The 15278-nt window shown below is 33.1% G+C and overlaps 1 protein-coding gene across 1 annotated transcript in view; it reads right to left on the bottom strand.

Moving 5' to 3' along the window:
* Nucleotides 1-338: 338 nt before the first annotated feature.
* The window catches only part of METTL25 (methyltransferase like 25), a 96277-nt gene continuing 81337 nt past the window's right edge, over nt 339-15278 (bottom strand). Inside the window, exons 9-12 of the mRNA XM_015571109.1 lie at nt 13848-13941; nt 2974-3048; nt 2332-2403; nt 339-532 (exon numbers count right to left, since the gene is read on the bottom strand). Coding sequence (XP_015426595.1) covers nt 440-532; nt 2332-2403; nt 2974-3048; nt 13848-13941 — 334 coding nt within the window. The 3' untranslated portion in view covers nt 339-439. The remainder of the gene's footprint in view (nt 533-2331; nt 2404-2973; nt 3049-13847; nt 13942-15278) is intronic.

The following is a 15278-nucleotide window of genomic DNA, read 5'->3' as shown; positions in this document are numbered from 1 at the left end:
ACCTAGATTGCGGGTTTGATCCCTAGTCAGGGTGAGTATGGGAGGCAACCAATTGATGTTTTTCTCTCACATTGATGTTTCTCCCTCTCTCTCTTTCTCTCTCTCTAAATTCAATGAAAATGTCCTTGGGTGAGGATTAAAAAACAACAAAAAAGAAAACAAAGCTCAAAATACAATGTCCTATTGATGTGCTAAATCAGGAACGTAGATCAATTCTTTTATAATATTTTCATGTGTTATTTTTATTAAATGTATGCTTTGACAATGAGAAAATGAATTATGGTGTTCTGTTGTTAGCTATTATTTTATTGTTAATTTCAAATACAAGGAAAGCAATGTCTTAAAAAATATTTACATGACATGACATAAATGTTTAGAAAAGAAAAATTAGGAATAGGTTCCACAAACAGATACATCTAATACCTTGCTTCTATTGACATCATTGCTGCTGCTTCAGAGCAATAACAGCATAACATCTGGGAGATTTCACAGGATCAAACAACTTCACAAGTGCTGACCATGCAGTATCTTCCTGCAAATTGATAAGTGATTTAGAAATAAAACCATTTATTGAAGGTAAAAACGAGAGATCGGTTAGGCTATATAATGTAATATTAAAAATTATGTAAAAACGAACCATATAAAATAAAATGATTCTTTGTTCAATAAAGTTAACATTCACAATTTTTTTAAAATATATTTTATTGATTTTTTACAGAGAGGAAGAGAGATAGAGAGTTAGAAACATCGATGAGAGAGAAATATCGATCAGCTGCCTCCTGCACATCCCCCACTGGGGAAGTGCCCGCAACCCAGGTACATGCCCTTGACGGGAATCGAACCCGGGACCTTTCAGTCCGCAGGCCGACGCTCTATCCACTGAGCCAAACCAGTTTCGGCAACATTCACAATTTTACTTTCAGGAATTTACGCTGAGAAAACAATTAAAGATGAACATAGAGAGTGAACTACAAGGTTACTCTTTGCTGTGATTGTGAAAAACTGAAACTTGCCAATAACAATTGGGTATTACTTAAATTATTATATGATGAAACATTATTCAGCTTCTGTAGTAAATTTAATGAGATGGAACATTTTTAAATTAAATAAATGAAACAAATTAGATATAAATAGCATTTATAATTTGATTTCAATTTTAAATAAAGTATAAACTATGTATAAACTATGTGCACATATATATTCCAATATATATATATATTAGAGAGAAGCACTAAAAAACAAACCAAAAATTTAATAGTTAGTGCTTAAAGGTTGCATTATTGTTACTTTTAATTTTCTTTTTTATATTGTTCATTTTAAATTCCCAAACAAATATGCATTAATTTTATAAGGTATTATTAAAAATATTAACAAATTAATATTTATATGATTTCTATTATCTCATTATCAGTCTATTAATCTTTGTGCATACCATTTTTATTGCCTATTATACTTAAGTCAATAAAAATTGTTTTGAAAAGGGAAATGATGAGTAAAGTAGGACTGATTCAAAGTTTGAGTACTTTTTGAGTTAGTAGCTTAGGAAAACACATCATTTTCTAAATACTCAAAAACTGCCTTTCTCCATATAAATACAAATTAGAACAAAAGCAAACATTTATTAAAATCCATTTGTCCTAAGTAGCCTGTTGAAAAGAAGAAAGCAAAGCTCCCCATATGATAAAACAGAATTGTTAAAATAAAGGGTTTATATAGTGGAAACACAGCCTGAGTCCACAAATGGGTTTAATTTAAGCAGTTCACAAAACTTTATTTTGATCAAAGCTGAGTAAAATCTGCAAAAAACATTTTCCCTAAGATAGCCAAAAGGACAATATTTTTAGTTATTCAACATAGATAAATAAGATTGGAAAAAACACCACAAAAAACAGACGCAGTCTTCATTGATCAGAAAGAAGTTTCTGAGTGCAGAGTGTATATGCCCCAAAAGTCAAAAGGGAAATAAAAGGCAAATTCTTACAAAATGTAACATGTATATGATATCTTATATGTCTGGTCTTTATTACTGTTAGCTGTACAATATGGCATGTATGATAATTTGTGCTCACTGCCTACTGTATAGTAATTACCATACAATTAAAAGAACGTAAGCTTTATTATGGTAGCATTGCTGAAAACATCTGTTATGCACATGTTTATGTTTTAAAAAGATGGAGTGAATATTTAAACTTTGAAAATATGATGAGAAAGATTATCTTATGTTTTAATCTTAAGTTTTATGTTAAAGAAATTTATCCTACATATAAGTGGATCCAAATTACTGGATTTAATAAATATATTTATTATGCATTTAAAAATAACACAACTTACCTGCTCTTTCAGGTAGCAAAGTCGATCCAGAAGAATCAATGTCTCTATACAAGGAGCCAGAACAACTTTCAACTAAAGGAAAGAACAAGTTGGATGGTGTTACTTAAAAGGAAAAAAAAAAATGACTAGCCGCTAACTTAATATTATGTTTAAAAAAATGTATCTATAGAAGTTTGTATATGGCCAGATCTTCAATACCCATTGTACATGTACAGAAAATGAATACTGCAGAGATCAAAAGTTTTCTTTAATAATAGAAAAAGAATGTCCTTTAAGTAACTTTGAGGTAGAATCCAAAAGCCATCATACATATGTGATGGAAAGCTTTTAAATGGGCACTAAGAATGAAATTCACTAAAAGGAATGCTTGTGAAATAACAGAATTGAGAGCAATATGTGTTCAAAGAACTCGGAAACTTCTTTCTGTACATTTATAATACACTTTAAGAGAAATCTACCATGTGTTCTCTTTATTACATTACTGACACCTAATATAGTTCTCAAATAGGAAGTGATCCCAAATGGTTTTTCTATAATAAGAGAAAAACAACATAGATTGGTTGGCCCCATAATAAAATTTAATAGGATCCTATTCAAGTCTAGCCACAAATCCAATTTAATACGTTTAATTCGGAGATTTACCATATTAAAAGCTTCCAGCTCATTCATTCTAGGCTTATACTTCTCATAGTAGTCCATTATCATTTTTTCTGGCAGCTTCAAGATAAAACAACAACAATACATTTAACAATAATTAACATTTTTTTCTTATCAAACACACCCAAAAGTAAAATAAACAACAAATGTAAAGGTGTCTGAAGAGCTCTGAGGATATTCATGAAGCAAGTCAATATAAATCTAATTTCTTTTTACTTAACTCTGCTGTATCAATATAGGTTATTTAGCATATCACGAATAAAATTACCAATAACATCATATTAATATTGTTTAATTTCAACCAGTAGTGATGAAATATTTACTCTGACTTGTTTTTATGCTAGGGGCACATAGTAGGAGCTCAATAAATATTTTTGAATAAAATTTATTTAAAACACTGTCTAAAACTACACATTCTAGAGAAAATAATGCAAAATAGAAACACAATAATGACATAAATTCATATTTGTTATTTCCTCTAACATCAACTAAATTAATCTATGAACAAGCATTATTTTTTGATTTTTCTTTCTCTGAAACATATGATACCCATAGTCCAGTGAACCCTTGTGGTTAGCAGGTCACTTTCTAGATCACCCACATGTTTCAGTTTTCACCAGGTGAGCTTTATGTTTACTGAGTCAACTATATTTGTTTCTATACCTATGCTAGTTATATTATTGTAATAAAATAATATAAATATTATGTAATCAATGAAATATGAATGCAAAAAGTTGTTTCTATAAGTTGAGTGCCTCTGTGAAAGGCATGATAAAAGAGACTCACCAGAGGAAACTGTTGTGGTCAAAACAAATGAAAGAATGGACAAAAAGAGTGAAAAAATCTGTACTCATTTCTTTGCAAATGTATAAATAAATTTGTATTTTTGCAAAGCCTCTATTCCTTTTCTTATTGTACTAAATTTCTTTTGAATTTAAAAAATACAAAAGTATAACAGTGAAAAAAGTGAGGCTTTGTCTCATCCAATTTTTAGTGTAGCTTTCCAATAAAGATCCTTTTAAAACTTTGCCCATCTTTGACTCAAATGCATACCCCTGAACCAAGTTTCTGCACTAGAGTATATTGGATTGGATCCAGGCCTGCACTTCAAGCCAGAAAAAATTCTCATCTCCCAAAACTGTGTATGTAAGTTAGTTTTCAGCGTTTACTTTGCTCTGGCCATCTGAGACCAGCAGTTATGAGACAACACACAATCTTTGTTTGCTCCTGCCTCACCAGCACACTGCTTCCTACAAAAATGGTGTTTCAGTGTTATTCTTGGGTTCTCCAATATTCTGTTTCTCATTTATGCCAGACTGGAAGCACCACCTAAACCAGGAATTGTTGATTTTGCTGCTCAGGATATGCTACTTCAGAGAACTGTACTATGTTGGTTTTGTTGTTGATCTGTAACCCTAGACATGTTCTCTTGGCACCCTTATGCTTCCCTCTTTACCTTCATTGCACTTCACAAAACCCAGGGTTTGAGATTTAACATGCTGTCTGATATTGTCAAAGAAATTTGTGTTTCTGTTTCTCTATCTGTTGCTTTTGTGGAGTCTGAAGAAAAAAAGTGAGAATCTCACCTTACTCTTTAAAATATGGAAGTCTGTTGCTTCACTTAATGTGAAACAAAGCTGGACGTTATAGATTATACATTATAAATATGTTTGATGCAAAATTTTCAGGAAAAATTTCAAATAGTGAAACTATATGCAAACCTGTTTCACAAAGCAAAACAAATGGCTTTGTTCTTATACCAAATGTTTGGTGAGTAAAAGTATATTAATATGTCTTGAAGTAAAATATTCAATGTATAAGGTATGATTTCATGCTTTAATCAACTTTGTCAATCAAATGCTCAACTACCAGACTGATCAGATCACAGAGATTGTATGAAAATTTAAAAATAAAGATACGCTATCTCATTTAATCCTAATATCAATCTGTAATATATCTACACTAATAAAAGAGAAACATGCAAATTGGTGTCACTCCGCTATGCCCACCAGCCAATCAGGTGAATATGCAAATTAACCCAACAAAGATGGCAGTTACACAGGCACAGAGTGAAGAATGAAGGCGTCTCATTTTATTTTTAATTTTAAAATATATTTGTATTGATTTCAGAGAGGAAGGGATAGGAGAGACAGAAACATCAATGATGAGAGAGAATCACTGATTAGCTGACTTCTGCACACCCCCACTGGTGACTGAGCCCACAACTTAGAGAAGCCAAGCCTCACTGCTGCGGCTGGACCAAGGCCTGGGTCCCGGGTGCTGGGGAAAAACTGGTACTGAGCCCACAACTTAGGAATCGAACCATGACCTCCTGTTCATAGGTTGACACTCAACAACAGAGCCACAAAAGCCAGGCCATTGTCTAATTTTAAAGATAACATTACTGAGTGTTAAAGTCACTGCAAGCCTAGGTAGGCCCAACATCCTAGAGATAAAGGAAGGTATCACAATTGAGGTACTGCTTGGTGTAGATTGTACTTAGGTAGACATATGTGGAAACTTAATTGAATGGTACTGGGAGTATTGGTCATGAAATCCATTGCTCTCTGCTGCCCATCCCCTAGACTCCAGAAAAAAGGAGTAATATAATTAAGCTTCCTAATAGGGCACTAACTCAATGGGCTATAGTTTGGGTTCAGAGAAATATCTTGTCCTCAAGAAAAACTAGGGTGATGGAGTAAATGCGCAGTGATGTTCAGGTGTTATAGATTTTCCCTCCACAGTTCTTATAATTTTTGGACAGTTATTATATCTTAAAGAAAGCCTATGTGTTAAAAAAGTATATGTTATTATTCAACACATTTCAAATGCTTGACCAATTTCATCCTGTCTGGATAAGTTTCAAGAGTCAAAGTTCTGGATATAAGCATTTCTTTTTCTTCAATGAGATTCAGGATTCCTTAAATTCTTCTGCTTTTCAGACCTAAATTGTTCAGTCTAGTTTAGATGTGCATTTATTTTGTCTGCTGGTAAGCACAAATTCCCTCTTTCTTCTTCCTCAAAGGCTTATTTGTCTGATGACCACTAGTTCTGGAAAACTATTAAACATTCTTCTTTTGCTCGATGTCTGTTAACAAGTATATAAAAATGACAAAAAGGAGCATAGGGTCTAGAGTTAGACAGTTTGAATTGGAATTCCTCCATCCCAAATTTCCTAGATTTTGGCCTTAGGAAATCCACTTAACCTATGTTTCTATTTCCTCACCTATAAAATGAGGGTAACTACTCCTTTCATAAGATCATCCTTAGTCTTCAGTGAACTAACATAAATCAAGCTTTATAGCACAATGCCTGACACAAAGCAAAGGCTCAAAAAACTAGTTTTTCTCATATTGTTCTTTGTAAAATAAACTTTTTAAACTCGATATTTATAGAAATATCGAAGATAACAGTTTTCATATATCTACTTGCCCCTATTAAACATTACAATATGGTTATCTGTTATAATAAATGAACCAATATTGATACATTACTATTAGCTAAAATCCATATTTTATTCATATTTCCTTAATTTTTATTTAATGTCCTTTTTCTGTTCCAGGACCCCATCCAGGACAACACATTGCATTTAATCCTACTGAATGTGAGAATTTTTCAGACTTGTCTTGATTTTGATGTCCTGGGAAGTTTTGAGTACTTGTCAGCCATTTTGCAGAATGTTCCTTTACTGGGATTTGTCAAACGTTTTGCTCATAATTAGACTAGGGTTATGGGTTTTTGAGAGAAAGACCAAAGAAGTTCAGTGTTCCTACATTATATCAAAGGCACATACTATCAATATGACCTATCACTGTTGATGTTGACCTTGATTTCCTGACAGAGATAATGTTTGTCGCATTTCTTCACTGTAAAGTTCCTCTTTACTCCCCTTTCTATACTGTATGCTTTTGGAAAAAATCACTGTGTGCAGCCCATACTTAAGAAATTATTTTCCATGGGAGACTCGTATTTCCATGTATTTGTTAAAATTGTCTTTTTTATAGCTTTACATAAGGGGGGTCCAGATAAGCAAAGGTGGGCCACATTTCAACTTAACATGAAATGGGTGAACAGATGAGATATACAGTTATGCAAAGAACCCCCCATTTCCTATGTGATCAGAAGATGAATTAGCAAGTGACCTAGTTGTCAACATTAGATGGAGGGATTGAAGATGATAATATACCCTTGGGAAGGTCATAATTAGCTCAAGAACTAAGGTAGGTGAATGTGGGTTTAAGGTCTATTAGCTGTCCAGTCTAGGGAGTGGCAAAGAGGCTGAAGTGGGCCTGACAGTCTTAGGTTGGTAGACAGAGGAAGTTATCCATGTGATCACTCAAAAAATTAGTGCCAGTGAGAATGTTCTGGAGCACACACACACAGAGGTGATGCTTATTTTTACTTTTAAAATTTATTTATTGATTTTTAGAGAGAGAGTAAGGGAGGGAGGGAAGGAGTAGGATAGAGATAGAGAGGTAGATGAGAGAGAGAGAAATATCGATTGATTCTTATATGTACCCTGGAAGTGATTGAACCCACAACTTTGTTGAATAGGGATGACACTCTGACCAACTGAGCTACTCAGCCAGGATGGTTACTCTTATTTTAGAAATGATGTAATTATGTGTATAACTAATCTCCCTAAGCTTGAAGTTATGGACAATAAGATGCAGGTTTTCTTAAAAAGAAAGGAAAATGTAATGCATAAAGTACTCTCATATTTTCTAATGTATACCTGTTGAATCACTAGTTGATGAAAATAAAATTTGAATAGCACAATCTACATATAAAATTCAGACAAATTAGTCAACTAGACCTTCTTTTTCTGTTTCAAAGTACCTCCCACAGATGACTTATTAATTATAAAAGTGAATAAGCTTGGTCAACATGAGGCAGGGTAAGGAGACTAAAAGTGATGTGCAAAGTTTGTTGAAGGTGAGAAGCATAATCATGAATAAACAACCCATTGGTAAGCAAAAATCTGTAGAGAAAAATGATCTAGGACAAAGAGTGAAATAGTTGGTAGTTCAGGAGTGAATCACTATAATGGTGAAGGATTAGAAAACATGAATTATTGCTAAAAAAATAGTAACAATAACTCAGTCACTATGTTTTGAATCCTTCTCCCACTAACAAACTACATCCTAATGAGGCGAGGCTGTATCTTTCTGGGTTCTTATGAAGATGAGAGACTAGTTGTTTTTTTTTTTTTTTGTAAGTATACATATTCCTGGAATAACCTCCCATCAATTATTGAAACAAAGCTGAGTAAACCTTTATTCCTTGCAATCAAATAACTGCCTTTCTTCTTAAGATATTTATAAAAGCAAATTATTTAATCATAGTTCTGATAATGCATCCCTACAGGGATGAACTACTGTAAGTAGTGATTTGAACTGATATAGAGATGGGGCTTGAATATATGATATAGAGATACATTGGGAGGGAACATGTCAATGCCATGAAAGACAAAAAAAGAGTTGAGGAACTGTTCCAGATTAAATGCGACCAGAGACATGACAAGCAAATGCAATGCCACATCTGGGATTGATGCTTTTAAGTACATGCTGTAAAAGACAGAGTCAGATGATGTCATTTTGTTCCATTAATGGTGATGCTAACTTTGATCACTTGGGATAGCATGTTGACCAGGCTTATTCACTTTTGTAATGAATAAATCATCTGTGGGAGGTACTTTGAGACTGTAAATATCCTATTCCTCCCAAATCTTTTACCCAATGGTTGTAACATCCATGAATGATTTTCCTGTGAGTCAATTATTACCTTGGTGGTTGCAAAAAGCACCAGGAACTTATTTATAGGGATAATGCACATGTTTTTCTCATATTAACAAAGATGACAGGTTTTCCATAAATTTAATCTGTATCAGGAATCCACTGTTTCCTTAGGGTTAGAGGGTTTCATTCGATCTAGATCATTACAGAATACATTACCACAAGAAAAGTTTATGAGCTCCTTACATCTGCTGTTGGCCAACTGTGGAACGACTCCTGCCCTCCCACCTGTATTTAAACTACTATGATTAGTCCTGATCAACCGCTGATTTAACTTCCAGAGATCAGTTTAGTTGGCCTCCACATGTGCCCTTTCTTTAACCTTATCTCTCACCACTGCCTCCCTTACTTGCTTTATGCTTCAGCAACGCTGAGTCCAGAAGCATGTTTTTCACTTCTCTGTGGTTTTGCAGAAGTCCTACGCTCCCCCCACACCTGAAATGAATTTCTTACTCCCAACCTTCCCACCTTGTTTGCTAAGCCAACTCCTATGCATCCTTCAAGACCAAGCTAAGGCACCAAAGTCATTTGTAAAATCTTCACAGGTAAAGTAAGTCACTCCTTTCCCCTATGCCTCCACTGTACTTTATTACAAGTTCGTGCTACAATTATTCATTTTCTTCTCTCAGGGGTTAGGTCTTAATTATCTTTGTAGTTCCAGTTTTCACTCTTCTTGGCATATGAGAGATTCTTCAAAATAAATGTCTGTTGATGAATAATTAAATGATTTAGGTCTGAAAAGTTTTGCTTTTGTTGACCTGCTTTAGAAAAATATCTGAAAATATTTATTTTTAATATATTTTATTGATTTTTTTTTTTACAGAGAGGAAGGGAGAGGGATAGAGAGTTAGAAACATCGATTAGAGGGAAACATCGATCAGCTGCATCTTGCACACCCCCTACTGGGGATGTGCCCACAACCAAGGTACATGCCCTTGACCGAAATCAAACCTGGGACCCTTCAGTCCGCAGGCCGATGCTCTATCCACTGAGCAAAACCGGTTAGGGCTGAAGATATTTTTTTGAATTATCCTCTATCTACTTCCACTAAAGTTGGTGGGTTTCAACTTTGTCCATTCAACAGCATAACCCCCTTCCATCAATTCAATACTTGAAATTATTTCTTCATTTATTTGAGTATTTGTTACATGTGTATCTCTCTCTCTCTCTCTCTCTCTCTCTCTCTCTCACACACACACACACACACACACAAGCTCTAGAACAAAAGCACCTTTTATTCCCCTCTTCTTATGGACAATACTATGGTTCATTTTTTTCTTTTTCTTTTTTAGCAAACAATACCTGTTCTGATGCTTTTAAAATCGCGCGTGTGTGTGTGCGCGCGCACAAACGCGCGCTCACATGGGGAAGAAGACAAAGACAGAAAAGTAATACAAAAGAAGATAAAGTGTTATGGATCGTGAGGAAAACATAAATCCTTAAAGATGATTTTGGAGGTTTTCTGAAATTTGATGAGATAAACTTTGGAACAGAAGATAGAGAGTAACTCTTTTTTTTTTTTTTTTTTTTTAGGTCTAGATAAAGCCTGTCACTAGGATTTTCTTATTTTAAACATTTTTAAAGTTCTATTAAAATGTTTTAAAATTATAATTGAACTTTACAAGAATTTTACTGTAACATTTCATTCTAAGAAATCCATCTAATAAACAGTATACCTGCTGATATAAGGAGTTGGTTTTCTGCCATAATTTGTTTTCAGTAGTATAGAGTTGGGCTTACCTTTACTGTAAAATCTAAACTCTTTTCTTAAATAGACTTATACATTTTGTGGGGCTGAAACAGTATCATCCTTAGGTAGTTAGGGCTATAAATAAAGTTCCAGGAGAGTATCATTTTGAATAAAAAGTCTTCAAAATCACTGCTTCTTCCCCCCTTCGCCTTTCCAAGCTTCTTGGTGTAACATGGCATTTTATTTTTTAAACATGGAGTTTATAATGGAGCTGTTAGATGACTGTAAATGGAATTACCCAGATGACAAATGCTCAAACATGGATCTCAACCGAGCTGATTTTGCCCCTTAGGGGCATTTTTGGCAATGTCTGGAGGCTTTTTTTTTTTTGGATTATTAGCACTAGGGTGCTACTGCTGACATCTAGTGGGTAAACATCCTACAATGCACAGGGCACCCCTCACAACAAAGGATTATCCAAATGTCAGTACTCCTGAGATTCAGAAATCCTGCTCTAAGAGAAAATGTCCAAAGCTGTCTTTCACAACTGACTACAGAACTTAATCTTTTAAGCTGTCGAGAGCCACTTTTGTACCCAGCACAGGCAGCTCTGGTCTCTGGAATGATGATTTGTCTGTGAATGTTCTCTGTGTACTTCCACTTTTAACATGATTTCTTGAGACTAAAAATGTATTCAGACCATGTTAGGAGGTTTTCTAGGAACTTCATTTGCTTACATAGTTTTAAATATGAAGAAATGTACTGTACTTTAAAAGTTCAGAAACACCACACTTTCAATTACACAGTTTGTTAACAAATGATTATAAATTTAGTCAAAGATCTTTTAAATATTTTGGCAAATTTACTCTTTTAAAGTTAAGTGGTTTTGATACTTTTTAGTAGTCAGAATCCTAGGTGAAAATTATTTTTTTTAAGAAAATTAATTTTATTTAAAAAATAAAACTATATATACATATATGTGTGTGTGTGTGTGTGTGTGTGTGTGTGTGTGTGTGTGTGTGTGTCTTCTTTATTGTGCTTGTGGTAAAAACTTTCATTTTAACACTGATACTTTATGATGTGGAAGAAAAAAATAGGACTTTGTATTCGATTGGAAATATAAGTCTAGTTTTAATTACTTATTCTATTCCCATCCATTCTGGCCCGATGAACACAAGTTTCTTAATTCCTGTTGCTTAACATTAAAACAGGCCAAAAAAACCCAAAACCCCCCAAATACCCAAAACAAACAAAGCCCAAATTACATAAACTCAGCTATTTGCTTCCTCTCATCAGCACATCCTTTTAAACACCTTATATTGTTCTGTATTTTCCTGTTCCTTTTCTTTTTCTAACCAATTTTATTCAACATATTTGTTTTCAATGAGTTTCAATAGTATAATGAGAAAATTAGTGAGGCACTATTTTTGTCTTTCTTAACTAATAAAGTTAATCATTTAAGACTAATTTTTATACGGTGACACTCATCTACATTAGTCTCTTTCACTTTTGTTTCCAATTTCACTTCTCAGTATGGTGGTGGGTAATGTTGAAGTTTCCATGTTGAATCTGTGTTTAAGTTCCAGCTCTACCACTTGCTAGCTCTTTGACCCTAGGAAACTGATTTGCCTTTTTCTGAGCCTTTCTTTCTAGATCATTGCATTGGGAAATATAATAGTATTGATCGTAATGGATGGAACTGGAGAGCATTACGCTAAGTGAAATAAGACAGTCAGAGAAAGATAAATACCACATGATCTCACTCATTTGTGGAATATAGTGAACAACATAGGCTGATGAAAAGGGATAGATCCAGAGACAGAGAAGCAGAGATAAGACTGTCAAACCTCAGAGGGAAAGTAGGAGAGGGTGGGAGTAAGGGGGAGAGATCAACCAAAGGACTTGTATGCATGCATATAAGCCCAACCAACAGACAACATGGGGGCAAGGGCATGAGTGTGTGGGGGGGGGTGTTTATGGAGGGAATGAGGTCACATATGTAATACCTTAATCAATAAAGAAATTAAAGATTGAAAAAAAGAATAAATGAGTTAAAGTTGAAATGTCCTTAACATAACTATCACACAGTAAGTACTTAGTAAACATGAACTATTATTAATATTCTTATCAGTAACAAAATAAGCATATTAAGGAACATTTACCAGGATTATTTTTAAAGATAAATCTGGGAAGAGAAAGCCATCTGAAAGGATAAGTGACATTCTTTCTGAATTTTTACTGTTTGGTTTTTGGCAAAGGATAATATATTTTTAGTTTAAATAAAAACTTAGCTCTTTATTTGTGAAAATAATGTGTAGGTTTGTGATCTTGATATTAAATGCAAGACATGAAATTAGTAAGGAAGATCAATCTGCTTAAAAATATTTTACAAAACCTAGAAATAAAATAACTATGATAAAAGTGTCTATTCTTGTTAATTTATTCAAGACTAGAAGGATCTTCATTTTGGTGCCTTAATAAAAATACTTATAGGAGTCATATTAATGGTGCCATGATAAGTAGTAAATATACAAAGATCAGAATAAAAACTAGTACTCTTTAGTTAGCATTTACTATGAACAAACATTGTGTTCACTCAGTCTTTTATGTATTTACCTCATTTAATCTTTCTTAAATCCTATGAGTTAGAAATGCTTTTTTTAAATAGTAATTTTATAGGGGGAGGAAACTGTTTTGTACCAGTCTGCTTGCTTTAAGCAATAAAGCAACTGGAGAGTAAGTGGATAATTGTTATAATAACTAAAAATAACCTTTTGCTTTGAAATAACCATATCTGCATAAATTTTCTCTTTCAAGAGACATAGTTCATTCCTTTAACCATATTTTATTCTTTATTTCAACTTATAATCAATCAAAATACCAGAGTGATCCTCAGCTAAACTTAATATAAGTTTAAATATAAACTTAATATTTTAGATAAATCATTTAAATCATGTTGAGAATTTTTTTCTCAGTGTTAGAACATTTATTGGTAGTAGTCAATTGGCTTAACTCTTTGTCTTCAACAATATGTTCTCAATTATTAGCTTAAAGGCTTTTTGAATTTAAGATTTTTAGTTGTAATTAGCTATATAATCAGCTATATATTAAATATAAGCAGTTCAAAATTAAAGCCATTGTCTCTTGTTTTACTTAGAATTCCCATTTTGATTTGAGGATTGGCATGTTTTTCCTTGAATAAACCTAAAAGGTAAACTGAAATAAAGGTAATGGAGGTTTGGTTCCAATATAATTTAGAATGTTTTCACTAAATAAGAGAAAAATAGAAGGCAAATTATTTTATATTATCTCAATTCATTACCGCATAGAAATTCTCCTGTTTTTATGAAAACAATTGGTAATCATATACTGACCTTGGACTCATCTAATCCAAGCTTCTTTAAAGACTTTCTGACATAATCCAGAAAGGAAGAGGATTTGGAATAAATTTTACCGACATATCGATCACTGCAAAACAAAATTGAATCACAAAATATTTAAAAATATCTTCTGTGTAAATGGCACAAGATCCAGATGTGATAAAAATGCAGTACTATTATTGTGAACATTTTAAACTTACATATTACACAGTATTTGAGATTCCCTTTTGAGAACTCTTTCAACATACACCAGTAAAAGACAACATTATGAAGACAATACTATGAGAAAGATGTAAATTTATAGTATTAAAAAGTCTCAATTTTAAAGGGAACTATAGGCCTTTCAAAATTTTCCACTGTGCTACAAAACACATTTTAATTTTATGGGCTCAACATTACAGTGCGCATTTCATTGCACCATCTGCTAACAGCGGTGATAATTCAATCGCTATGCAAAGAAATCTTCTTCAGTGCCAGCCATTGATCAAGCACCAAAACACTGAGTTGGGTCTGACTTGATCTCACTTATACCCTGCTGATTTTCATTAAGGTTTAAACAAAATATCATGAGATGGTTTAAAATTTAATAAATTTAATGCTAGACTATTATATCTCACAAATTTTGTTGCAGTTTAGGAATAATGTAAAATTCAGGGGAATAAAAAATTCACCACATCCATATATCAAAAACAATGAATAAAAGCTCATTTACATTTTACAGTATAAATATTAATCCCTATGATCAATTAAACATGAAGTTCTATCAATTCTTCTATTGAAATACACCTTAAATATATTACTTCAGCTCTGGCTCTAGACAGCCACCTCAATTCTACTTATTATTACTCAGGTCCTGGTCATTATAGTTACTTCCACGGTAAGACTGAAGCCTGTCCCCTTCATTCCTGCCTATATTGCGATACTATTTTTTTAGAAGACCATTTTTATTTACTTCCATGCTCAAAAGACTACTTTGAAATAATAGTCATTTAAATAGGTATAGGTTCCAGAAAGAAGAAATTATATATTTTATAAGTTTTCATATAATTCTCAAATCCTACATATACTTACATTTTTTTGGTGTATAACAGATATATAATAAATATGTGTATCTTATGTATCACAGAATATTGAGTTGATTAACTGTGTGGCTAGAAAAAGATGTCATTTAATATAACATCTTAGAAAGACTTTTAAGATGTTTTACAGAACCAACAACATCTAGTCCTATCTAATAAAAGACAAAAATGGTAATTGGCGTACGACCAATACCCTTTTCATTGGCTAATCAGGGCTATATGCAAATTAACTGCCAACTAAGATTGGCAGTTAACTGCAAACTAAGATTGGCAGTTAACTGCCAACTAAGATTGACAGTTAACTGCCAACTAAGATTGGCAGTTAACTGCCAACAAGATGGCGGTT

The sequence above is a fragment of the Myotis davidii genome, unplaced genomic scaffold, assembly GCF_000327345.1.
Source record: "Myotis davidii unplaced genomic scaffold, ASM32734v1 scaffold26, whole genome shotgun sequence".
NCBI lineage: Eukaryota > Metazoa > Chordata > Mammalia > Chiroptera > Vespertilionidae > Myotis > Myotis davidii.
Note: the sequence above shows the minus strand (reverse complement) of the source record. Positions and strands in the feature narration are given on the sequence as shown.